Source organism: Pan troglodytes, chromosome 1 (assembly GCF_028858775.2).
Source record: "Pan troglodytes isolate AG18354 chromosome 1, NHGRI_mPanTro3-v2.0_pri, whole genome shotgun sequence".
In the NCBI taxonomy this organism is placed as follows: Eukaryota; Metazoa; Chordata; class Mammalia; order Primates; family Hominidae; genus Pan; species Pan troglodytes.
The window spans coordinates 40,944,267-40,972,171 of NC_072398.2; the positions used below are offsets into that span (position 1 = coordinate 40,944,267).

Below are 27,905 nucleotides of genomic sequence, written 5' to 3' on the forward strand. Positions count from 1 at the left end.
AGCTGTAGCAGGAAGTCAAACCTTAGTGGGGACCTTTCTGAGCAGGAGGGAGGAGTACAGTAAGCACTGAATCAGTTTGCCAATGGGAGTTGTAGAACATTTGTTCTCTCTGATCAAAAAATGAGACCCAGATGTCCTGGCCCACGTGGGAGAGGATGAAGTCACCGGAGGCTTGAGGCCGCTCTCAGTCCTGGAACTCTGTAGTTCTGAGGTGAGGCAGGGACGCCACTGCTCAAGCTGCCTTCTGGTCCTGAGGGAGTGGAGACCAGGGACCCCAAGACCAGCTTAGGGTTGGACCAGCCCCAGACCACATAGGGGTAGCTGGGCTTGTGGGGTTTTAAGACAGATGAAGTTGAAAGAGGCTATTGACGAAAGCTGCCCCGTTGTTGTTTTCCTAATGGGAGGGTTAAGGTGAACAAAATCGTGGAGAGAATGGAGATACAGGAAGAGCCCTAGAGAGGACATCAGAAAGCCCTTACTGAAGTCCACGCTGCCACTTCCTAGATGTGTGACTTTGGGCAAGTCTCATAAACTCTCAGAGCCTTGTTTCCCCAAATATAAAACCGGGGTAATAATCCTCACCTCACAGGCATGCTGTGAGGCTGCAATGAGGTGTTCCATGTAGAAACACTCAGACACAGTACAAACATTCTCTAAACACAGGGTACTATTATTTCCTCCCATCTGAGACTTACTTCCTTTTCCTGGGTAAGAGAACATAAGCTATAAGATGAATGAGGGCTTGGGTGCACCCACCAGAGATCTGCTGGCATGCCAAGGATGCCCAAGCTTCAGGCTGAGAAGGAGGGAGGCCAGGTGACTGCCATGGTCCTCATTTGCTACATGGCTCCCCAGGCCTTAGAAAAGAGGCAACATTAATCCCTCCATCTCCACAGGCCTTTGCCAATCATTGCGGCAAATTCAAATAGGGGGCACAAGAGAAGCGGAGGGTCCAGCAGCTTTGGTTCCGTCCCTGACTTCCCGCCCCAGAGGCCTCTCATCACTGTAATTCCCCTGGCAAGGCCCCCACCTAAGCCTCTTTGCTAACAGAGTATTTTTAACCTGCCACCTCCTTGCAGCTTTGCCGATCTGCAGACAAGGGTCCCGGCGAGATAAGAGAATCCATTAGTGCCGCTAGAGTCAGGCAGCGCCTGCTAAGTACTTCCTCGGGAGCTCCCTCCTCTGCCCCCAGGGAGCCGCTGCCGGACTGACGCCCAGGGATCTGAAGGCGAGGAGGGCTGGGTTTGGCGCCTGTGTGAAGGGAGCTCCAGCTTCTTCACTCAGCCCAGCCTCTAAAACAGAGTTTGTATTCTCTATCTTAGGTGTTTTCAAAGATGGTCCCTGCCCTGGCTTTTTAAGGAGCCAAATTATTCCACTTCTAAGGGTATCAGATACTTTCATCTTCCCTTTTCCCTCCAAATTCTGCGGGGATTTGGAAAGAAAGTATTTCTTAGAAGGTGTCTGGAACTGGCCCTCAATGGAAGACACCACCAAAAAGCAACTGGTACTAAACCTCCCTATGAGAGGGAAGGGAAGTAAGGCTCACCTCTGCTCTTACCTTTTGCATTAGGGCATGCGGAGCAAAGAACTGCAGAGTCCTGAACAGGGTTCAGGGAGTAGGGGCAGAGCTCTTGTTTATCCTCTTCCACCTCCTCAGGTAGATGTTGGTGGTTAATGGAGCAGAAGAGGGTTTTGGGGAACAAAGAAGAGGCAGAGGTGGATTGGGCTGGGAGGGGCTTGCTTGCCCAGGAAGGGGAATCGCAGAAGTCTTCCCCTGTAGCCTGCAGGGCTAAAGGTGTCCCCTAACCAAATGCTCTCTAATGGGGCACACACATGCCAGCCCCTTCCTGCTAAGGTCAATTTCCATGCTAAATTGTTCATTATTGCCATGCGGCAACACTGTATGGAAGCGTCAGAACCCACAAGTGTGGGCAGAGTGGACAGGTGAACACATGAATACATCTGCCTTCCTGTGCTCCATGGGGGGAAGTGGCCCCTTTGTGGGGGTGGTGATGAGAAGCCCCCCACATGCTGACATCCAAGAGTGGGAGAAGGGCATCCGGCCCAGAGGCAGAGATCATCAATTCATTTAGCAAGGATTTATGGAGCATCGACTTGCCAGGCACTGTGTTCAGCACTGGGGACACCAAACTCAACAAAACACAGGATGGTTGGGAGAAAGGACACCAGCAAGTGGTTGCACAAATAACTGCTTATTACATGGCTAGCCAGTGTTGTAGAGATGTCCAAAGTTCAATAAGCAGCATGGGAACCTGTAACTAGGGAACCAGAACTACTGGGAGAAAAGGGATCAGGAAAAGTTTCCTGGGGAAGCAATATTTAAGCTGAATTGTGAATGCTTTGTCAGCCTCTCTGTCTCATCCCTAATATGCACAGTTTAGAGCTCCCTACCCCATGCCCCTTGGGGCCACCCATCCACATTTCCCACCAGCCATCCCAGGCAAAGGTGAGCTCTCTAAATCCCCTACTGCTCCCTCTCTCTCATTTCCCACATTGAGTTTGTTGCCAAATCTTGTCTGTTCATCTTTTCCCTCACCTGCCCTCCTTTCCACCTCCCTCCCCCAGCCCAGGCTGAGACTTTTATTATCTGTTCTTGAACTTGTGCTGGCTCCTGCCCTGCCTTCTCTAAGTTAGCTTTCACATTTTTTATATCATTTAATGGCTCTCCGCAGCTTGTAGGTAGGGTATAGCTGAGTCTCTTGAGCAAGGTCTTGGCATCCCTCCACCAGAAACACTTTATCCCTCCCTACATCCCTTCCCCATGCCACTTCTGCCACACTCACACCCTGTTCTTCCAGCTTTGCCAATCCCTCCCTCTTCCCTAAGTGCCCCTGTGCCTTGGCTCAAGGGTCAGTCCATGCCTATGCCTTGACTCAAGCTGTCCCTGCCATGCCTCCCTACTCTCTGCCTGAGGAAGTGCCCTGTCCTTTCAGGCTTAAGTTATATCACACCTCCTCAGTGAAGCCTTCCTGATTTGACCCTGTATAATCCCACATTTCTTATCATTGGTTACAGCACTTAGCAGAGTCAGCCTTGTATGTGAGTTGCTTGTATTTCTTTGTTAGAGGCAGTGTGCACAGTAGTGAATGTCACAGACTTTGGAGTGGGATTATTTGAGCTCAAAACCTGGCTCTGTTCTTACTAGGAGTATGACTCTGGGCAAGCTACTTAACCTCTCAGTGCCTTACTTTCTTCATCAGGCATAAAGAGATAATAACAGGACCTACCTCACAGAGCTGTTATAGGCATTTAATGTCTTCATACAGGTAAAGCACACGGAACAGTACCTGTTTGTTATTATGTTTATTTCATAGTTTATCTGCCTTCCTTGCCTGATTGTGAACTCCTGGAGATCAAGAAGCATGCAGGATTCATCTTTGTACTCCCCTAAAAAGATTCTGCTTCTCCCCATAGTCTCCTCAAAGAAAGAAGCACAAAGGGCCAAAGCTAGAAAGGACCTCAGGGCTCACCTTGAGTAAATGCTAATTTTATATATCAGTCAACTGAGGCCCAATAAACTGAAGGACTTGCCCAAATCACACAGCTAGAAACAGCTCTGGAAACCTAGCAGTCAGGAATGTAATACCCAGGTCTAGCTCACATCTCTCCTGCTCCAATACAAATGCTATTTCTACCTCCTCTTTGGAGAAGAACAGATGGTCAGTGTCATCTCCAGTCTTCCCTTGGCATATCACTGAGTCACATTTTCCAATCACCCTCAGCCTTCTGCCCTTCCTGCTAATGGATGTCAGCTGTCCCAAGCCCTTTGGCCTTTCCTAATGAGGCAGGTTTTTCTACCTTCCCATCAGGGCGCTGTGCTTCTACACAGGGTGCTGCGTGTTCTTTAAATAGAGAGCTCTAAGGAGCTACAAGCAGGATTTACGCTTGGCCTCAATAGAGACTCCAGGGCGAAGAAGGGGAGAGATCAAGTTGAGGCACACACAGGCTGGCTCCTGCTCCCCCTCTCCTCCCAGCACCTACCCTGCCAGGCACCCAGGCCACATTCAGACTCCTCCTTTTACTGTGGATTCAATACAATCTGGAAAATGCATTAAACATGACACAGAGTAGTTGACGCGTAATTAATAAAGTACAGATTTTGGCTGGAAGCCTCAACTTAAAATAGCACCATGACTGTGGAGAAAAAGGGAGGGCAGGGGAGAGAGGCTGGAGATGAATGTGATGGGAACCAAGACCGTTATCTCTGAGAGTAACAGGACCACTTCTCCCACCAAAGCACCCTGAAATTAGGGAAGAGAAAGATAACAATTTTTTTATTATTATTAATGGGATGAAGCTGAGGCTCAGAGAGGCTAAATGTCCTGCCCAAGGACACTCGTGCACCATAGGACAGAGCCTTGGCCACTCGTCCGTGCCCTCAGGTGGTCAGAGTCCACCATTTGCGTATTAGTAATCTACTCTCTCGTGAAGTTGCACATTTCAGGACTGTTTTTAATTTGAGAGATGTTTTAATGGCATTTTGAGACAGACTGTTCCCTCGCTGATTCTCCAGAGAGGCTGGAGGGAGCTTCACATTTTCTTTGAAGAAGCAAAAAATAAAATAAAGCCTTTTCTTCTGCAAGCACATTCAGAGAGCCCTTTGCTGCAGTTCACCAGCCTTCTGGTGTGAGGGGAGAGGTGAGAAGGGGATTGAGGAAGGAGAGGGAGAGGGTAGAAAAGGCTTCTGTGGTTCATTCAAATGCCTGGGCCTCAGGGGCATTCTCTATTGAAGCTGGATCCCTGCTGCTTTCTGCCAGAGATTCCAGACTGGTTTTCTGAAGCAAAATGTAAATTTCAGCCCAACTAATCAACCCTGATAAGGCAACATCACCTCCAGCCTGCCAGTCATTAACAAAGGATCCAAGGCAGACCTGGGAGACTAGGAGCAGCAGCTCTGGGTGGAGGAGGCTGAGATGGAATATTCTGAAAACTCCAGAAGCAAATCACCAGAAAGCAGAATTTTGATAACAAAGGGGAAACTGAGGCAGGAAATCCTGATGTGATTCCCTCATGCCACTTGCAGTAATTCCTTCCTATCTCTACAAGGTAGAAATGAACTTGATCTTTTTAAAATAGCAGTGGAGAGATGGGGACGTGTAAAAGTCTATTATAGTACAAGGCCCAGTGGGCCCTCTCTGAGAATAATTAATCTATGAATTATGTGACATAGGAAAACAGCACTGGTTTCTGTGGCATGATCTGTGTTGCATTTGTTTCTGTGCCCCAGAGCATGAATGCTATCCTTAGTACATAGCAGGTCCTCAAACATGTTTATGGCAAGATTCAGGAGACCAAAACCAAATCTGTGCTCTAAACCTCTCAGAGCCTTGGTATATCTGTCTGCAGATTGGTGATAAAGAAGGCTTGTCTTTCTTCCAGCCTGTTGGGCAGATTGAATGAGATGACGTTCCTGTGTGGAAGCCACGCAACAATGAGATGCTGTTGAGTATCAGATATCTGGCTGCCGTGTTCTACCTAGTTCTGTGTTCTTCCCTCCCATGCCTGGGTCAGGGCCAGCTAGACTGATCTGGCAATCAGAGGGACACAAGGAGTTTCTCCTCCACCCCGTGGCTCCCCTTATAAGCACACTGTTCTCAAATACCCAGAACTTGAACCCAGAACCTTATACAGCTACTCTTCCTAGGGGGAAATAGTTCAGAGCTCCAGAGCCAGAGGCCCAGCTGTCAACTAAATTCCCCGCAATAACCCTTTCTACTTCTGGGCGGGGGGGTTGTACTAATGAAGGGAAGAAGGGACAGAGAAAAAACATGCTATCTATCTCTGGTAGCAGAAGGAGTGAGGGAGGCTCTGGAGGGAGAGACGGGTTGGGTTTCACTGGCATTCCATAGCAGGCCTTCTGCGTGCAGCTGAATCAGAGCTGAGGGAGCTGCCGAGACCAGAGGAGCCTTACAGTCGACTGTGGGCAAACCTGATAGCCCATCTGGAATCCATCCATGGCCTGGCTCCCTCCCCCATGTCCTGAGCTCACTGCAGAAGCCATGGTGGAGGAGCAGGGCCAGGCACCTCAACCAGCAGGCTGTAAAATCCCCCAAGTGCCAGCCCACCAGCCCCTGCTGTCCCTCCCTGGCTCTGGAAGCACAGGTTCACCCTCCCACTCACCAGCCCCTGGCTTCAATTCCTGCCCCTTCCTCTCTGAGAACCAGAGTGAATAATCTTACGGCTTTGAGTAGTACAGAGATGGCGAAGCAGCATCAGAGATCCGGCCCTCCTGAGGTTATTTAGAGGGCCTGAGAATGCCAGCTCCAGTCCATGTCAGCAAGAATTGCAAGTGGGTGTCACGGTAGCACCAGACTTTCAGATCTTCACAGAGGAGTTGACCAGCCCCTGGCTGTCAGAGTCCTAAATCCCCTTGGATGGCTGGTGTCCCCAGTCTCCCATGACTCCAACATCCTAAATGCCCAAACTCTCAAGACAGAAAGAGCATGAGCTGGAGGATGTGGGATTGTGCAAAGAACAGGGGCAGCCATCTTCCTGGAGCCTGGTACTTTAGCATAGGCTCCACAGCGGTTTGCTTGGTGATTTTGAGGGAGTTGTGTGCTTTCACCAGGACTCAGTTCCTCTTCTATGGGAAGGTACTTCCCCCCACAGGATGATCATGAAGATCAAAAAAGAAAAATTAGGTGATAGAAACAAACAAAATGTCATTACCTTCAGCATACCCTCAGCCTAGCAGATGATAATGCAGTGCCTGTTAGATGGACAAAGGACAACATTGGCTGGGAGAATCAATGCCCAGCTCTGAGGAGCCCTCCCCAGAGCCTCTAGGGAAGGGGTTTCCCCATTTTCCTGGCATTTCTCCCACTCCCTAGGTTGATTGGAGTCATGGTGGTTTTGTTGTCACCTGCCATATTTCAGTAACCTTTGACCATTGCCCAGCTAGCCTGTGGGGGTGGATGCCTATGCGGCTCTCCCTCCCTCTCCCATGCAGAGAAGCACAGTCCTCCCCGGGAGCAGGAAGGAATGTGCTTCCTGGGAATACTCCTTGCCCCATGTGCTGGAGATAGAGCCCACCGCAGGGCTCCACCACAGGGAGGATCTTGAAAGCCAAGAAAAGCGACCCATTTATTGGAGAACCCGACAGGGTCAGAGGCAGCTCAGACCACCTGTAGGGAATCAGGCCCTTTTGCCCACCACAAATCTCTTTTAACAACAAACTTTGAGAACAGCCTGTTTTCCCAGCGCAGCTTCCTGCATAGTGTTTGCCTAATCTTTCTGTCCAAAATCCCTCTCCAAACAGGAGGTTTCCTGCCCAGCACTGGCAATCAGAGAGCTAATTATGTGGGATTAGAGATGGAGTTGGGGGGTGTTCCTTTTAATTACAGGAAAAAATTAGTCCAACTGATGTCGGCAAGGCCACTGGGATTAGAATGAAAGTCCAGGTTTGGGCACAGGTCAGTTTGGGAGGTGGTAGAGCCCCCATGCTCTGGGGCTGGTGTCTTCTGCCCTTAACTGCCTCTGGAGTCTGAGACAGACAGGGGGAAATGCAGGTCTCTGAGGAGCTTCTCTTTTGGGAATCTTGGAGAGGTCATGTGTATGTATGAGAGAGGAGACAGACACAGGGAGAAAGAAGTAGAGACAGCACAGAGGAAGAAACAATGTATATGGAGAGATCTGGGGATTGATGGGAGAGAGACAAGGAAGGGAAGGAGAAAGAGAGAGGCAGATGGGTGTTAAGAGGAGATTTTGAGTAAAAACAGACAGAGGGACACAGGTTTAGAGACCACCATTTCTCTCCCCACACTCACTGTGGACTAGTATTTATGTGACTGTCTCTTTCAATGGGGAAAGAAGAGAAAGGCATCAGAAGCTGTACCTAGGCTTCTGTCCTCCCTCCTTCCTACCTTCCTTCTTTCCCACTTCCCACTCTCTTTCCCCTAGTGTCCCAGCACACTGGCCTGGTTTCACAGCACACGGTGCAAGTGAGGAATGCTTTGGCCTGGCTGGGGACAAGGACGGCGTGGAAAGCTTGGACTCCGCTGGGCTCCTAGTGATCTTGAGTCTCCTCTGTGGCCTGAAGATGGGGCTTTCTGCCAAACAGTCTTGCCTTCTCTCCTATGAGAAGAATCTCTTGGCCAGAAAAGCATTCATTCATTAATTTATTCATTCATTCTTCCATTTTACAAATAATTACAGAGCTTTATTATGGGCCAGACCCATAGGAGTTTCTCCTCCACCCCCGTGGCTCTCCTTACAAGCACACTGTTCTCAAATACCCAGAACTTGAACCCAGAACCTTACACAGCTACTCTTCCCAGGAGTCTATGAATTTTTATTAGTGCAGTGGAATACAAATCAACCACTGGCTTTCCATTTTGAGTGGTATCTCCCCACCTCACCCCTGTCATCCAGCCCCTCACTTACAACATCCTGAGAGTAGCCCAGACCCTCACTCAGAAACATCCGCTGGCCAACTCTTCCTTAAAGAGGCAAATGATATAAGCACAGAGTAAAAAGACCTGAGAATATTTTGAGGCAATGTACAACAGGTACAGATTCATAGGGTACAAAGAAAAGACTTGAGCATAATTATTTGTGTGTATTCATATCTCACTTCTTTCCAAAGAAGGAATTAAGATGACTTACAATAAAAGATTTGGCCAACATGGAATGATAGCTGTCTTAGAACTAGAAAAGCCAAGCCATAAAGGGAGTAGAAACACATATGTTACCAAGAAGGTCAACATAGGCACCAGGATCCAGCATGAGATTTGGCCTGAGTGTCCCAGCAGCCAAGTCATAAAGGGAAATGAAATGAGCAAGAAATCTTTACACTTTGAGAGAAGGCAGTGTCCCTACTTTTCAGGACATTTCCCAGACATTACATTCTGTAAATGATTTATCATGTGAGACCTGTACAGACACCAGGACAAGAGTTTGACATCCAAATCAGATGCTTCTTTTATATGGCAATTTCTTGTATTAGCTCCTGACAAAGTGCCAAGGCTGTGACTTCCATGCAACAAGCAGCATTCGATGTGTTATTCTTATGGAGTAACAAACGCTGAAAAATAAGTATATGAGGCTGTGAGGGAAAAGGAAGCTTGCTGGTTTGGCTTTTGTGGTCCAAGTTTACGGCTTTCTGGAGCTCTCACTTGATTCAAGTATAGAATGCAATTTTTAAGCACCCTGTCATGCTTGGCACTCTGCTAAAAGTTGAATAAAATGAACTATATAGATTCAACTTCTACATCTGGGAATTTATAATTTATGTTGGCACTTAGATGAGGCTCAGACAGCAGAATAAGAGCATTAAAATGACAGACAGTAAGATGTTAACATTATACACAAGACAAAGGTGAGTGTATTTTAGGGAAGTAAATGGATTAATAAAAGATTTTATAATCAAACTGACTCGTTTGCATGCCTTTCTACTACTGGCTGGCTGTGTGGCCTAAGGCAGTCACTTAACCTCTCTGAGCCTGAGTTTCTTCATCAGTGAAATGGGTTTTGAGTTTCATCAGTGAAATGGGTTTTGTAAATGATTTGCATGTAAATCATTTACATAAGATGCCTGGCGTCATGTCCAGTTCGTAGCATGTGCTCAATAGTATAGCTATGCTCACATTCTAGGATTGTTAAATAGGGATAAGTTCCTAGTGGGGTGAGAGGAGCAAGAGTCTTCCGATCCACTCCAGGGAAGCTGAAGACTCATTGCTTCTTAAAAGCCATTCGCTTCCTAATAGTCAGGATGTCTAAAGCTGAACTGGAAATATTCCAGCATAGGTCATCTCAGGAACCCGAGAAACCTCTCCCTTTGATCTGTTTATATCACAACTTGACTGGGAAATCCATAACCCTCCTTTCTTTCACCCTGCTTTCCCCACTTAGGAAATGCCCAGGATTTGGATTTTGCTGCCCCAGGGTCATTATTTAGGCCATCCTCCCTCACCAGCCACATAGGCTCTCCATTCCTTAAGCCTCAGGTACTCCTTCACTGCGCTTCATGGGGAGGTCCTGGTGTCAGGCAGAATGAAGGGCATTACCTCCCACCTTTCCTGGAGGGATCCCTTTGTCCAGATTGGTTGTCAGCCAGCCCCAGGCAGCCTCCAGGCTATAGCAAGAGGGGGTGAAGATGGGAAGCCATGTGATGCTCCCCTGCACACCCCACCACACCCCTGTGACAGCTGGAGCCCAGCATCCCATGAGCCAGAGCTCAGCATCCCATGAGCCAGAGCTGGGCAGGGAGGGTGGGACAAGTCCAGTGCAGCCGGGTGTTGGGCCAGGAGTCAGGTAGGCCCCAGGCCGGTCCTCCAGGCACATCCCCTTGGTCCTGCCCTCCCCATCCTCACCTCCGCTTCTTTGCAGTTTCTCTGGTACTTTCCAACTTACTGCCAAATTGTCAAAAGCTATGAGAGGCAAAGTGCTGTTCAGTTAATGATTCCAGTCCCCGGAGAGGTGGAGCACTCTTTTAAGAGAAAAAAATCCTAGAAGAGTGGGGGTGTGGGAGGGGCAGAATGAGGGATGCTTTAGTACTTTACACAAAAGCCAGGCTATAGCTCCTTTCAGCGCTTTTTAAGGAGCATATTAGCAGTGGGTAGGTTTGCCCCGAGCTGCCTTCTCTCTGTGGGTGAAGGACTGGAGCCTCCCCCTTGCTTTTCTCTATTTCACAAAGTGAAAAGGGTCTGAGACAGAAGGCTGCCATCCCTTCGGCCCAGTGACTGCGGCCCTCTGTGTCCCCAGCACCGGTCCTGTGGAGACCCTAGTCAAACGACTCCTCCTTGCTCTGAGAGAGGCTGCCTTCAAAAGCAGGCTGGAACGGCCACTGTGCAAGGGGTTCCCGCTCCACACACCTGCTAACCCTCTGCTGCCTCCCACTCCTCCTCCCCGCAGTCCTGCTCCCTTGGAAAGGACAGAGGAGGAGGTACCAATTTCCCCCATGTCCCCCTGAAGAATTTCCTCCCAGCCCAATTTTCCTCCTCAGTCTGGTCCCACCCAAGTCTATGAATCAGAGATAAATCAATCCAAAATCCCTCTTTCATGTTTTCCTTTCCAGTTTCCCAAATGCTTTCACATTCCTTATCTCATTTGTTCCTGCCGCTGCCTTGTCATGCTGGCATGTTGTGTTACCAGTTTTGTAGATGAGGAAAGTGAGAATTAACTCCCTTGGCTGAGTGCCCCTGCGTGGCCTCCACCCCAGTGAGCTAGACATCAGCCTTCGCTGGACAATCAGTGTCTATCGGAAGGGAAGATGGAAGTGCAGAGCTTGGAAGATCTAGAAAGGAAATCAAAAAAATCTATGAAGAGACTGCCCAAGGCGAGACTTGTACAATCTCTCACTTCCATCATCTCTTGCTGTGATCTGAATTGGAGAGGGGAGAATTTTTTAAAAGTTATTTTTGTTTTGAGTTGGCCCTAGTGTAGCTCCCTTGGTCTTAGTCCTTGGTCATCCATGCACATCCTCTGCAGCCACTGCCACTTTTTGGGTGCGATGATGTGGCTGTCCAGGCCCAACAGCACGTGAATCCTAGGTAGTGCCAACTTCTCAGGGGCCAGGAGGATTTGGGGAGTCCTGAGGAGAAGAATAGAGGCTGCACTTTGCCTACCGTTGAGCCCACTGGATATTCTGAGAATGCTCAGAGAAAAGGCACGACAAAGTTCCTTCCTCACAGGGCCAAGCCCTGCTTCTCTTCCTCCCGCTCTGCAGTGAGATCCGGGCACCTGCTGTACTGTACCCAGCACCAGCAGAGTCTTCACGCTGGCACTCTGCCCAGCAGCTGTGGGGCGTTAGCACAAAAAGGGGGTGGGCATTGAGGACAAGCAGGTGTCCAGCCAAAGAGAACAAGGTGACCGGGGAGGGTCTTGGAGCAGTGATGGCAGGGAGCAAAGAGAGTCCATGGAAGAACAAGCAGATCGAGACAATCCTTACTCGCCACCCCACCCCCATCCCACCTTGATTAGAATGATCTGGCCCCAGAAGAATAGCAATGAATTAATTAGGGGCCTGTTTTCATGAAGCAGCTCATTATTAAAGCCCCTCTCCTGGGAGGGGAGATGGGAAAAGGTGTGAAGATGACAGCTATTCAAACAGAATCTTTTAAAAGAGCTAGACCCTCCCCCAGCTGTCTGTTCTGCCCTTGGGCTCTGCCAAGCAGTCAGGCAGACCAGAGCACACAGGATACCCCTGGGCTGGCTGCCGGGGACTGCAGGGGATGGGGGCTTTCTGGCTTGACTTCCCTTCCCTCCCTTCTCCTCTTACCCTGTTCCTCAGACCCCAACTCTGACCTCATCTTCGTAACCTCAATTCTTGCTTTCCACCTGTCTGAGCCAGCAGGGTTTCCGCTTAGTGGTCCTGGAGTCCTTTTCATAGCAGTACCTTGAGTGTTTATACTACTTTCCTCCTAAGAGCTCTCACCAGTCCACTGGGGAGCCAGAAAAGATCATTTCGACAGAAACAAATGTGGATAGGTGTTTACACGCCAGGTTCCAGAAGATTTCAGGTCGTTGGGATGGCATGGAACAAGATTCCCTCTTTCTCTACTCATTTTTCTCTAGTGATGGAAAAACAGAGGCCTAGAAAAATGAAGACCCAACAGAGTTCAGATCCTGGCTCTTTTGCCTACCAGCTTTGTGACCTTGGGGAAGTTACCTCACCCTACTATGCCTCAGTTTCCTCATCTCGGCCTTAGGGATAATAGTAGTGCCTACCCCATTAGGTTGTTGTGAGGATTAAATGAGAAAATGTGCATAAAGCCTTTAGCATGACATCAAACAATAATAGGGGTTCAGTCAATGTGAGCCATGAGTAAAGTTCTACTCCTGCCCAGTCTCAGCAACAGGGATTCCTTCATGCCATCAGCCTGTGTTACTGAGAGCCTACTGTGTGCAGGGCAGTACCAAGTGTAGTAAGGCATACGAAGCTGTACAAAGCATGGTTTCTTCTCTAGGAGCCTGACTATCTTAGGAAAGATGACTGCATATGTTTACAAGTAACTGTGCCAAGAGACATTCTAGGTGCTATGGGAGTTCCAAGGAAAGATTGGTGCAGGCTTCGTGGAGTAGGTAGCATTTGGATAAGGCCTTGAAGGATGATTAGGATCTAGGAGGTAGAATAAATTGTCAAGCAAAGGCGTGAAGACGAAAAAGCTGGGGATGCAATTGGAAAATGGTGAGAAGGCCATGTTAGCTAGACCCCTGAATGGCAAACTGAGGAGTATGAACTCTTCTAAATTATTAAAGGGGACAATTGAAGGTGGTGTGTGTGTGTGTGTATGTGTATGTGTGTGTGTGTATGTGTATGCATGAATACATGCCATGATTTACTTTTTTCATTATTCCAAAAGTAGTGTATGTTCATCATAAAAAAATTAGGAGACTGAGTTAAGCAAGAGAAAGAAAATTACCAACACCTGAAATTTAAGGATTTTGCATACAGATAAGGCAGGATCGAACAAGTGTTTTAAGAAGATTAATCTGGCAGTGTTTGGTAGAATAGATTAGAACAAGAATATGCTGGAGGCAGGGGGATTTCTCAGGTTATTGCAGTAGCCCAGATAAGAGGCAATAAAGACTCAGCCCCAGCGCACTAGCAATGGGAAGAGAGATTCAATGGCATGGTTGTAGGCTCCATTTCTCTCGGTTACCATGGCTTTTCTGCACCATGGTGGGCACATGCCACATGTGTGTGTGTTTTTAATGACTTCTTTTAAAATCTCTGGGAGTCTCCTGCATTTAGGCACAAGTCCAGTGTCAGATAATGGTGCTTAGCGCTCTCGACCTCCCTTCCCATCCCTACAGCTGGAAACGCCGTCCTCAGTGTTAATCAAAGCAAAGATTACTGTTCCAGATTATAAAATGCAAGGCAATCTCAGGCCATAGAAAAGAAAAGAATGAATTAATTAAAGAGAGTAATAACCCTCTTAAACACCCCATCCTTTGCTCCTTTCTCCAGACTGCAGGTGGCCTTCTTTGTCACAGTGGAGGAGACAGCTATATGATCTATTTTGTTCCCCAGGACTTATCTCCAGAGGCACCCAGTGCTTTTTAAATGTAGTTTTTAGTCCTAATGTAGGCATTGTCCTCCTGTTTAACTTAGAGAAAGCCTAGGCTCTGGAGGGAGGCAGAATAAAAGAGTTCAGGCTTTGGAATCAGACAAATTCAGCTTCGAGTTTCGCTCTGCCACTTTCTAGCTGTGTGATCCTGCAATAGATACTTAACATGTCTTTTTCTATAAAATGAGAATGCCTACCTCAGAGTTTTGAAGAGTATTCATGTTTATATCCCTGAATTTTTGCACACGGGTTGACATAGAATAGATGCTCAATAAATGTGTTGAACTAAACTTATAAAGAGAGAGAAGCTATTTGAAAGCACCATGTATATCCAGTCCCAGGAAGTGCTAGTTTCCTTGTCTTGCCCCCTTTTGAGGAGTGAGACAGGCATTTCCAAGGTAGTTAACCTGTCGATATGCCTAATTCCATCAGTTCTCACCACACCCTGTTCCAGAGCTTGGTGAGAAAGGCTGCCCTGCACTCCCCACAGACCTGAAAGAGTGGCTCTAAATCATTCCAGTTCAAAAAGCCTAAGAGGTTCAATTCTATCCTTGAAACAACCAGGGCATCTCCAGGAAAGGAACCTGTGTGCGATGCCTTGAATGGAGATTCCGAGTGCCCACACTACTAGAACTTGGGGTAAACAAAGGTTCAGATTTGGCAGAAGTTCCTCGTTATTCTGTATTAATTCCTCCTACCACCCCTCCAGCTACACACCCCCAACTCTGTGTGCTCCATGTGAATTATTGCTTTGCTTCTGCATGATTTGATTTCATCTGAGGCTGCTTAATGCTTTGGCTGTCTCCACTGTGTTTATCTTATTGTTTCCCAGAACAATCAAATGCTTCCTCTTGTTCCCTCAGACTCCTGACCTGCCCAAGCCTAAAGCTGGAGCAGTGTTTAAAGGTGGGGTTGGACTAAGGCCTGAGCCCCGTGTTCCTGAATCACCCAGTGTAATTCACCTCTCATAAGCTCTTGTCCTGGCCCTTGGAGTTCAAAATTCTCCAAGAGTAGAACCCAGAGGACTGGATTCTTTTTGCTTCTAGCTCTTTGTGTCATTCTCTCATGAGTAGCAAAGGGAGAGGCCCCAGAGATGGGGTGCTTGGTGCCTTTGTGAGTGTAGTTTGTCATTAACTGTAGGAAGGCATGAAGCAGGGGCCACTCCTCTTAGTTCTACGAGCAGCATAGACCAGTGATGGCTTGGCCATCCTCATCCACCCTTGTCTGATGAGGGAGCAGAGATGCCACAATTTAGAAACAGAAAACTGGTCTCCGGAGATCCTCACCAGCCAATCTCCCCACCCTAACCCTTGAACACTGACCTTACTCATAGTAAATGCTCAATAAATAGTCATTACAGCTACTATCCTTACTAGCCAGGCTATTAATTCTCATACTGTCCCAAGATGCAAAAGTCCAGAGAACAAGTGAGTCCTCTGGGGACTCCTCCCTACATTCCAGGAGAAAGATCTCCATGGCCTGGCCCCCTGAAATCCAGGACTCTCTAGCCCCATGCACCCCGCTGTTAGCTCCACCCACCCCTAGTTGAATATCTAGGGCAGACTCTTAACATGGACAGAAATAGAAATAATTGTACATGGAAATGTCAATCTCCAGTGTCAACCGAAGATTGACCAACAACTCATTGGGGACCAGTGCTGGAAGCAGTGTGTGTGTGCATGTGTGTGTGTGTGTGTGTGTAAGGGTGGGAGCAGCAGAAATTGTCAAAGCTTAGAACATCTTAACAACCTCCTTCCCCTTCATGGAAAAGAGAGACCCTTATCCCTGTTTCCCTTCTTCCTCTCCTCTGCTAGCTCAGTGCAAACCACAGGCCAAGTTTTCCAGGCTCCTGCGTCCCCGTCCAATTAGCCAAGCATTTAGGGCCAGGCTCCTAGCTGTCCTCCAGGGAGCCTCAGCCTGCTGAGTTTTGACTCTGCAAGCTTAGTTAATGTTTTCACGGCTCAGAGGGCGGGGCCAGCAACAGGCACCCTGGACTGCCACCGCTGCTGTTGCTGCTGTTGAATGCGTATGTGAGAGAGTGCGTGTGTATGTGTATGTGAGTGTGTGAATGTATGTACAGGATAGAGGGAGGAAGAGTCTCAGAGACAGAATTTACCAAAGACTTAAATCTATAAATAATTCGGGTCATGAAGCTCTACAAAGATAATCTTCAGCTTGAATCTTCTCTCGCAGCACCAAATGCTCAACTGCAGATACACTCTCATTAACTCACTCCCAGGGTCAGCCTCAGCATCACCAGGCCCTCTCCACCTTTCACCTCCTTAAAGGTCTGAACACACACACACACACAATATACGCACATCACACTTATACACACATACTGCATACACACACCACATACAATGCCTATACACCATACTCATACAACAGACTTACACACACCACACATACATACACATACAATACATACCATACTCATACACACTCACAACACATATACACCACATTCATACACACAACAGACTCATACACACATACCACATATACACACACCACATCCATGTACATACAACACATACACACCACACTCATGCACACAACAGATTTACACACACCACACACATATATATCACACATCCAACACACATCATATACATACAACAGACTCATACACACACAACACATACACATCATACACATACAACAGACTCATACACACACCACATATGTACACACACCACACATGCCACACACATACACATTCACATGCCACATATATGTTAATAGACCACAAAAGCATAGGGTCCTTAGGTGAACAGAGGTAGAAGCAAGTGATAAAGGCCTCTTCTGAAGTGAATCTGAGGACGTCAGATGCTGAGACCTGCTGAGAGTGATGTTGAGCGCTCAATAACTCTGTGTCAAAAGTCTCATCCTTTCCAAATGCTTAGGTCTGAGAGACCAAGTTTCTAAGAAATCTGAGCTCAGGCATAACAAGAACAGCTTTATATTTATGTTACACTGTACGTTTTCTGAAGAACTCACATTTCCACTCCTGCATTTTGGCTTAGGCCTCACCTCCTCCAGGAAGTATCCCCTCAGGGCCTCCTTCAGGCCAGGTGAGATGCTGCTCCGCCCCCCCGTGCTGGTCTCCCTGGGACCCCCATGCAAACCTCTTCTCACAAGGGGTGACCCCTGTGTTCATGAAGACCAGATAAATTGTCCATTTCCCCATCACCGGGCTTCCTGAGGGGATCCTTATCCTTTATCACGTATCTGCAGCTCCTAACGCAGGCCTAGCTCATGGTAGGCACATAATAAATCAATATTGGACAGTACTGACATTCATAGCTAATAACTCATTTTACTTTCACAATATCTTTTTTGAGCTAAGGACCATTATGTCCCACCATTATGGGACAGCTACAGAAACTATTACATAAACAAGTGAAATGACTTGCCTGAAGTCACACAGCCAATGAAAGAAAAACTTGGGATTAAATCCCAGCCCTGCAGACATGATCCAGTGCTTCCTTCTGTGTGGTGATGCCTTTCAAACCAATCTCTTTGCTGCTAAGAAACCCAAGAAGAAGATTCCCAATTCTACTGCTCTTCCACAGCTCTTGCAGAAAACCAAATATATATATATATATATATATATATACTATTACTGCTGCTGCTACTACTACTAATAATAATGTGATATTAGAGTACCAAAGGGCTCCATAAATTAGGGCTAACTAGAGAAGAAATCGAAGCACAAGAAAAGGAGTTTAGAGGGGGCTGCAGGTAAGCGAGTTAATTGGATATGCTGATTGGAATTGGATATTCAAGAAAAGAAGCTGACATTAATTTCTGTCCAGACATAGCTGTGATTTAAAGGAAAGGTACTAATAGGGTTACTATTTCATTCTCATTTCAACTGGAGGACTGGACGCTCAATCTCTGCTGGATTTTACCTCACACGCTCCTGCCCCAAAGCCAGCCCTGATAAACTGAGTTTTATCCCCCAGGTAAGGCCCCCAAAAATTAGGTTCTGAGTTTACTGTTGTCCCCAGGAAATAGGAGATTGTCCCACTTTGAACTTGGGATCCTAAAGGGGGAAGAGTGGATGAGGGGAAATTTGGACTTTTAGATGACCCATCTACTCTGCTCAGCGGCAAGGGCAGCTATGTTTGCCCATTATTAGCCCCCTCTTCAGAGATTTCAGGCTCTAGCTGGGAATCTCAGTTACGCCACTCTCCAGCTGTGTCATCTTGAGAGAGTTGCCTAACTCTCCTGTGCCTCTGAGTTTTTATCTATAAAATGGGATTTAAAATAGTATTTACCTCAGGAATGCTTGGAAGTGTTAAATGAGTTCATTTTTGTTAAGTACTGTGACAGCACGTAGCACTGTGGTAGCTATTATTAAATTCTTAGGTGAACAGAACCTTTCAGAATCCAAGTCTATCCTACTGCCTTCAGGCAGGGCCACATTTAACCATGAAGCAAAAGGGGTTATCCTGGGTTTAAAACCCTCCTGAGAATGAGATTACAGTCTCCCATAGTCACCCATTCTATAGTAAAGTCTCTGGTTCTTACTAGAGCTAGACTAAATGTCCTCACGTCAGAGTTTAGGCTGGGCATAGTAGCTCACACCTGTAATCCTAGCACTTTGTGGGGCTGAGGTGGGAGGATCACTGGAGCTCAAGAGTTTGAGACCAGCCTGGGCAACATAATGAGACCCTGTCTCTAAAAAAAAAAAAATGAAAAAGTAGCCAGTTGTGGTGGTGCACACCTGTAGTCCCAGCTACTTGGGTGGCTGAGTAGGAGGATCGCTTGATCTTGGGAGCTCAAGGCTGCAGTGAGCTGTGATTGCGCCACTGCACTTAGCCTAGGTGGCACAGAGTGAGACCCTGTCTCAAAATAAATAAGTAGTTTAGGCACATTTTGTCTTTTGCTGGTCTCAGTAAAGACTCACTCTCTTCTGTTCCTTGTGCTATCTGGCTGCTGAGCCTTGTCCAAGCAAAATAGCCCCAGTAGCTTCTGCATTTCCACCGAGGTCAAGTCTTCCCAGAAGAAGAAGATCCCAAATAGAAAAACACACTCCAGTGACTCATTCCACCTGTCCCTGTCACCTCCCTCCTTTGCCCCATCTCCAGTATCCTCCGCTGCCTGGTTGGATTTTGGGACCTGTGCATCTTGGTGTTGCACCGCATGCAAGGGCTGGTTCAGTTTATTGCTGTCACTTTGTGGGACACCATAGAATAAACTCAATTAGTTGGCTATTAAAATCCCACTCTTGGTTTGGGATTCCTTGACACTCCCCTCACCACTGGCCATCCTGTTTCTGGCAAAGACAGAGGACAGCTTTGAAACCCAAAATTTCCTATCCAAGACAGAGACATGCGAAAAATCACAGACTTGAACTACATTAGCAGCCTTCTTCCTAGTCACTTCCAAGGCGTTCTCCCCATCAGCCATGTGCTTTCCTCTGGACCCCACCAGCTGGGGCTGGTTTGAACCCCAGTTCCCCCATGTATTGGAAGTTTTGAATGGAAGAGTTTAGACAAGATTAGCTCCAGTAATTTTTATAAGTCTATGATTCTCCTGTGATAGGCACTGAGCAGATTGCTTCTTCCAGTTATTCAGAGAGGAACACTAAGGCTCAGAGAGGTAACTCACCTAAAACTGTGCCATTAGGCAGAAATCAAGCCCCAGGGAAGAACAGAGTCAGAATGGAAACCCAGGAGGCCTGAGGCCCAGACTTAAACCCTGCACTCATTGGTGTGTTTTGCCTTAAGGGAGCAAAGGGGATCAAGGGAAGGGAAAGACCTCTGCTGCCCAGGGGATCTGCTGCCTTCTCTCTGCCAGCCCCTGCCCCACCTTTTTCTCCTTGACCTGGCCTCCTGGCCCCTACTCTCCATCTTCTCTGACCCCCTATAAGTATCTTGAAAGGTGACTCCATCTTGGAGCAGATAGCATGGATCGGGGGTGAGTGGGGGGAGTCACAGACTTCTTGGCCAATACCACATTTCTCTCCGGGATTTAGACTGAATGAAATAGGATAGCTTAGTTCAGGTTCAGTACCAACAACATTTTCTGTTCTGGTTTGGTTTTACCTCTGACATTTGAGACTTATGTAGGTTTGATTCTGGCTTCAACTGGCTTATTAAAAGATTGGGGTTGCAGACAGGGAAAAAGAAAAACCTTCAGATTAGGTCTCTGATTCAGTAAAATATTAATGGTTGGGATTGGTCCTGACCGAATGCAGCAGACAATGTGATGATAAGTTGTCTTTGGTTCAACTCCAGCTCTAATCTTGCCACGGGTACCATCTGGTCCCAGGCACCACAGAGGAAGGGCCCTCACCATGGCATTCATTCTCTCTTCTGACTTGGTGTGCATGCCTTGCTGAATCCACGCAAGTGCCCATGCTCTGGGAGAGGGTAGAGGCCAACATGTAGGAAAAGGCAGATGAAGAATATTAAAGTGCCATTAGCATGAAAATAGCGGACTATTCCAGCCAGCAGAGGCTTAACTGGCCTTCTGGGGCAGGAGATCCCAGACCAGGCTTGAGGGAGGGGCCTGGCTCTGCAGCTCCTGGGACCCAGCCCTGCAGCTGCTGGGACGCAGCCAGCACCTTGAGGAGGCTTAAATCTCCCTGGAGAGGAGTAGCTGTCACAGGGAAGGTGGGAGAAGCACTGAGACACTTTCCCTTCAGAGGAGGGGCACAGTTCAGACTCAGGCAAGAAGCAGGGCCTGAAACCCCCATTTTATGGAGACAGAAAACTGAGACCAGGCCAACCAGAAGTCATGGCAATCACATCTGCCCTCTACCTCCTGCAATAGCCCAAGAACTTTTGTGACTAAAAGCTATGATATTTCTGTAAGAATCTTATGGAAATTTGGGTCTGTCTATCTAAGGGAGAATGCTGCTTTGAATGTCAAGGGGAACCATTTTAACTGTGGGGCATTTTCCCACACAGAGACTCTTATTCTTCCTTCTGCTTGAATCTCATCATCAGAATTGCTCCAGGTTACAGGCTGGTGGTCTCAGCCGTGTAACAGCATTGCTGACTCTTAGAATCCCCTTGACCCTGTGAAAATGAAACAAATGGGCTTCTAACAACATTTCTGGAAGGAGGAGCTTTACTGATAGATGACAAGGCAACAGCCTTGAACAGCAGGAAGCCCATTCACTAGGGAGAAAGAGGGCAAGAGCGGAGCATAGGGGAAAGTCCCACAAGGGGAGTGATGAGGGATAGGAATGGCTGAGAAGAGTTTATTTGGTTCCATTGAGGTTACCTCCTTAAGTTCAGGCCCAGAAGCCCGCAAGTCGCCCAGCAAAGCAGGTGAGGAGGAGAACATGGTGTCCTTGCCTCTAGACCCTGACCTACCATTTTCATCCGTGGGGTATAGCACAAGGGCCTCAGGCAAGAATCTGCTGTTTCTACCACCGGGGACCCCCGGGCCAGAGCTTCCCACCCCACGATGGACTCATGGTCTGTTTCCCATGTACATCGAGTCCATCCCAACCCAACAGGTACAGACCAAGCCCTGGTTCAAGCTCCTCAAGGATGCAGATTCTCAGGACAGTAGAGAAATAGGAATGGAAGCTCTTCTCCCACTCCCCTAGCTCTGCAATCAATAATGCTGTTGACCTTCCCCACTCTGCCAATAAGAACTGAAAACACATCCATCCATCCATCCATGCTAGTGTATTTGTTGTGGCATCAGGCATTGAGCTTGGCACTTGGGATGAATAAGTCATGGTGCCTTGGCCTGAGGAGCTCTCAGTGTGGTGTAGGGAGAAACAGGCAGAGGGAGAAGATGATGAAGGGCCCAAGAGAGAATCCAAAGGGTGTAAGGGAGAAGAAGCCTTAATCTTAAAATCTTCCCGGGAAAATGTCTTTTGACCTCACTTTGATTCAGCCCTAAGGAGTCTAGGATATGCTGTCAGTTGGTGCACAGTTCACGCTCTTTCAACAAGCATTTCACAAGCATTCCCTTTTATCCGTCACCGGCTATGTTCCCAGTCGCATGCTAGTCCTCAGAGGGTTATAAGATAAATAGAAAAGATATCCCTGCCTTCAAAATGTTGACAGGACTTACACACATCTGAAGCAATTAGAGAACAATTCGAGTAGGTAGTCAATACATGTTAGCTAGTATATACACAATGAACAAATCAATTGATTATAATCCTAGGACAAAATGTCTGGCAAAAAAAAAAAAAGGCATCAAAGTGGGAGCAATTAATTAGCCATTAGAGAGGATGGGGAAGGCTTCATGGAGGAGGTGGGGCTTGAGCTAGAGATGGGCAGAGGACAGTGAAAACAGGCTGGGGTCATGAATATTGGTCAAGAGTCAGCTACTAGAAAACTAGAAAACTAACAACTAGAAAAACTGGGGATGGGGCACATTCAGACCAAGGGCTCCTTGCCACCAACTTTTTGTATGACCTTAGGGACCTCTTTTCTTTGAGGTCAGCATTCAACATAAGGGCCTAGATAGTACTTTTCAAACCCTTATAGTAACAGCATCAGCATCAGCTGGGGAATTTGTTAGAAATGTACATTCTCAGCCCTCATGCCCACTGAATCAGAAATTCTGGGGGTGGGCCTCGCAGTGCATTCACCAAGCCCTCCAGGTGATTCTGAGGACACACTAGTGTGAGAACTGCAGGACTACCTCGCTGCTCCTCGACCCTGGGTACTCATTAAATTCACCCGGGGAGCTTTTAAGCTGAAGAAGATGCCTGGGCCCCACCCACAGAGATTGTGATTAATGGATGTAGCCCTGGCATTCATATTTTTTAAAGCTCCCCAGATGATTCTAATGTGCAGCCAGGGCTGAGAAGCACTGGACTAGATGACATCTCAGTCCTTTCTGACTTATTTTCCTAGGATGGGCTTGGAGAGGCTAAGCCAGGATTCCTGGCTCCCCACATCTCACAGGTGGATTTGTGGACAGTCAGGGCATATGTTTGGGGGCTGAAAGACCCTCCTGGGATCCAAAAATCTTTAATCTCTTAATGAGCAGCTTTTTGATGATTTATATAAATTGTTCACCATTCCTTCATACTTGTCTGAGGCTAAGATACTGTGAACAGATGTTGACTTTCCCACCCCAGCCACCATGAAGGAGTGTGCATAAGCACACACTCACTTACACACACATACAATACACAGTGCTATAAATAGATGTACATGCACACAAGAATAACTGCATAGGGATATTCAAAATCATTCCCAAGGGCGTATATGCACACACAAATAAATCCACTGTCAGAAATCCCAGGCCCAGAACACTCAGACTGCTTGGGAAAGGATTCCTTTTGGTGGAAATTGGGCTGTTTAAAAGAAGTGGCACTTCAGTCTATGGAGTAGTGACTGGGGGTTAGCAATGGTCTTCTGTAAGCTACCTGCTCTGGGCAGAGGCAGGTAGCCCACAGGGGAATACTGAGGGCAGATGCTGAGGACATCCTTGTTTCTCATACAGATTCGGGCCGACGGTCCCCCCCATGGTGGGGTCCAGTACGAGATGGTCTCTGTGCTCAAGGACGGAAGCCCCATCCTCCGGGACATGGCCTTCTCCATTGATCAGCGCTACCTGTACGTCATGTCTGAGAGACAGGTAAGTGCTAACACCCATCTCTGCTTTCCAAACTCCAAGAAACTGCTGATAATCTGTCACCTTTGTTCAGAAACTGTTCAGTCCAAGAAGAGAGACCTCTGGGCTTGCAGCACAGGGGTCTTGAGAGAGGCAGAGTGCCTGTAGGCTTTTGCAGGGAGCTAGAGAGAAGCAGCCGGGGGCCAGCCACTTCCCGGAGGCTTCACTCTAGGCCACAGCCCCTGTCTCAGCAAGTGATGAACAGCCCTGCAAGAACAGGCCAGACTGCGTGGAGCAGCTTGGTGTGATTAGGAGGTAGATTTACTGCTCTCAGGCCCACAGAGTCTGCTGCTCAAGGGAGCCAAAGAGGTGTAAATAATCCAGGCCTCCGGACTGGGCCCACTCCTGGGAGAGGCAGACCCAAGACAGGGCCCCAGAAGGAAATAAAAATCTTGGCGTGAGTCTTAGACTGGTGCAGAGTATAAGCTGGTCAGCTCTGGGAAGCTGAAACCAGGCCTATGGAGATGGGAAGCCCTGAGAAATAGACTTCTACCCTCTGTAGGGAAATAGCTGAGCAAGTCTTCCACCCTCTGGGATGGATGGAGACTGTATTTCCTGTGAATATGTGTGAGTAGAGAGAAGGCAAATGCAGAGAGAGCCATGGTGAAGGGAAAGAGAAGCAGGGAAGGCAGGGGATTCATGAGATCAACAGAGACCCAGAAAACTAAGCAAAGACCTTAGCCAAGCCGGACACATTCCATTCACTCGGTCAGTGGGTTAATAGTTGTTCAGCAGCAGCAGCAGCAGGGGTCTTGTCATTTTTCTTAACAGGGTAAGTAAAATAAAGGCCAAAGAAATGAGGAAAAGGATTGCCAGTCTGTCCCAGCAGCTGAGGACACTGACTTAGGCTAGAGAAGGATGCAGAGAGCTTTCACAAGTTGCTTCCCAGCTCATGTCATTATCAGAGAATTCTGCAAGAGTTCCAGGTGTCCTTGATCAAACTTACCCTTTCCAGAGCTCTCCTTACCTCCTTTCTTTTCGAATTTAAAAGGAGTCTGAATCAGGGGATGAGGGATGAGCGAAGAAGTAAGGAAGAGATAAGTGTGCACACGACAGCATTAAGGGAAGCAGTGATGCAGTTCTGAGTTGAAAATTAGTTCTTGAGGACAGATGACGTAAATCATACGATAATTGCATGCCAATTACATCCAGATCCTCTTGAACCCACCTGTCTTTTTCACCTTCTTTCATGTGGCCTCTGCAGTTGAAGTATAAACAGGTCCAGATGGGAATTTTGTGGATCTGTAGACAGCTTTGCCTAACCTAGAGTGGGTAAGACAGTCTTGGAAATAAACACTGACCTATCATTCCGATGAAACAGTCAGTGGGCCTAAAAAGAACTATTCCTGGGCACATATTTATTGGGAACAAAGTGCTGGGAATCATCAAAATGAATGAGACTTAGCCACTACCTTAAGTTGATTGCAATCTAACAAGAGAGAGACAGGTACCCAAATAGCCCAATAACATCAGATTGAATTCTATACATGCTCTTTTATCCTGTTCTTCTTTAAGGGAAAACATTATTTGTTGAATAAAAATGGTGGACGCTTGTTATGCAAATTCAAGCAATGCATACAGAAAAGAAAACAGCAGAAGGTCACCAAATCTCACTACCCAAAATATAACACCATGTTAACATTTGATGAGCACCATTCCAGGCACTTATGCAGATATAGATACAGAAAAAAGGACAGATAGATAGATGACAACCTGTATTGGTGGATAAAATGATGGGCAGAGGTTAAATAGACTCACATTTTATGCAATGTTTTCAAGAGGCACTGTGTGTAGCAGAGGACCAGGCGGGTAGCTCTGGGTAAGAGTTCTTTCTTAGATTCTCTGAGCCCAGCAAAGTGGGAAAGAAGAAGTGACCAATGAGACCTTAGTGGGACCGAGAAGGTACCAAGGCATATATTTTAGCTGCATATCTTTTTATCCAATGAGACGCTTTCTGAAAATTCATTCAAAATGTATCCAGAGAAGAGGGGCTGGGTCAGGGCTGGAGGCAGATGAGTGGGTTTCAGAGAATATAATCACCTCCTAGATCCATATCTGATGCCATCTCTGAGAGCATCAGCCTGGCCACACCAAGTGTCCACACAGCTTATCTGTAAATACCCCTCCTCTGTCCCACCTTCTGCTTCAGGTACCCAGTTCTTGTTACAGTCTACACCAAACAGAGGGGTTTAGCAGTAGCCAGCCACGATGAGCAGAGATAGGAAGAATTTGGGTTTCATGCCATGGGCTGCCTCTGGTCAAGTGAAATATTAGTAGGGGGAGCTCCCTGTACCAGATGGAGCTGTGATTACGAGGCAAAGTCTGAGGGGGATTTGTGGTGGAGCTCTGAGGCCTGTCACCTGGAGAGCCGTAAATTGTGTAGAAATAGGTAGCCAAGTGACTTCACCAGGGGCCGAGTCCAAAGATGAAAGCCAAGAACAGCTCAGGAGGCCCATCTGTCTGAGGCCGGCTGTGAGTTAAGTACTCACAGACAGCTCAGATATCTCCAAGGAAGCAGTTGAATGTGTGGCAGGAGAATAATCTGTCAAAATGAAGTCAGATGTCCTGGGTTCTAGTCCAGCTTGTGTTATCACTGATAGTAGAATCCTCTGACAGCTTCGATTCCTCTTTTATAGCTGAGAGGAGTTGCATCAGATAACAGGCTTGTCTCTGAAGTCCATGGGTCTGATTTGGACTTCATTTCACCATTCTCTATCTGAGTGGCCTTGCACAAGTCACTTAACCTCAGTGTTTCTCACACAAGGTCAGTGTGAGTCTCAGCTGAGACAATAAAGGGGGAATTTCTTTTTATACTGCCCCACATGCCACATTCTATATGGCCCATTCTAGCTCTCATGCCTCATGATCCCATTTCTCAGGAGTATAGAGATGGTGTGTGATGAAGAGGGGACAGGGGGACATGACACACCCAGTCATCCTCAGCCTGAGCCAGGAGATCTGTGTTCTAGGCCTGGCCCCACCTCTGACTTCAAGGGTAACCTGGGCCCTCAACTTCTCAGAGTCTCAGTTTCCTCATCTGTAAAGATGGAGATTATAAATCTAACTCTAAAGTCTCTTTCAGATCTTATAGAAATTTGTTTAAGGTCCTAGGATTGGGACTCTGCTCTGTCTCTCTCCAGAAGATGACACCAAAAGCACAAAAGATGGGCCTGAGACTAAACCAAAAGCAGTGTTCTCTTTTTCAATTTTTAATTTTAAAATTTTTTATTTTGTTTTGTTTTGTTTTTGAGACAGAGTCTCACTATTGCCCTGTCACCCAGGCTGTGGTGCAGTGGCATGACCTTGGCTCACTGCAACCTCCGCCTCCCGGGTTAAAGCGATTCTTCTGCCTCAGCCTCCTGAGTTGCTGGGATTACAGGTACATGCCACCACACCCAGCTAATTTTTGTATTTTTAGTAGAGCCGGGGTTTTGCCATGTTGGCCAGGTTGCGCTCAAACTCCTGACCTCAAGTGATCCACCCGCCTTGGCCTCCCAAAGTGCTGGGAATACAGGCATGAACCACCATGCCAGAGCAATTTAAAATTTTTTTTATGGAAATAGAGATGGGGTTTCACCATGTTGCCCAGGCTGGTCTCGAACTCTTGGGCTCAAGGGATCCGTCCACCTCGGCCTCCCAAAGTCCTGGGATTACAAGCGTGCGCCACTGTACCCGGTCAGCATAATGTTCTTAAGGAGAGATTTATGGGGCCACATGTGCTCATATGAGCATCTTCGCTGAAGGGTCAACATTGTACAGAAAGCTGGAATGCTGGTTTGGTTATGGATATGTACACATGCTCTCGACTTATGATGGGGTTGCCTCCTACTCAAGCCATTGTAGGTTGGAAATATTGTAAGTCAAATACATGTTTAATACACCTAACCTACCAAGCTCATAGCTTAGCCTCACCTACCTTAAACATACTCAGAACACTTATCTTCACCTACAGTTGGGCAAAATCATCTAACACGAAGCCAACTTTATAATTAAGTGTTGAATATCTCATGTAATGAATTGAAGAGTGTACTGAAGGTGAAGGAGAGAGTGGCTGCATGGGTACTTGAAGTACAATTTTTACTGAATGTGTATTGCTTTCACACCACTGTAAAGTAAAAAAAACCATAAGTTGAATCATCATAAGTTGTCTACTTTCCTACTTTGAGGCAGCAATTTAAGACTTTCAAGTTCTCTAAAAGTCCTAAGACCTTTTAAGATACCATGGGAATGGGTTTTTCATCATTTCACTCTAAAACAAATCTC

At 47.2% G+C, this 27,905-nt stretch overlaps 1 protein-coding gene across 2 annotated transcripts in view; it reads left to right on the forward strand.

Moving 5' to 3' along the window:
* PLXNA2 (plexin A2) overlaps positions 1 to 27,905 on the forward strand; it is a 242,733-nt gene that overhangs the window by 103,681 nt on the left and 111,147 nt on the right. For both annotated transcript variants that reach the window (XM_016937865.4, XM_003308723.6), the window contains exon 4: positions 23,472 to 23,606. In XM_016937865.4, coding sequence (XP_016793354.2) covers positions 23,472 to 23,606 — 135 coding nt within the window. The remainder of the gene's footprint in view (positions 1 to 23,471; positions 23,607 to 27,905) is intronic.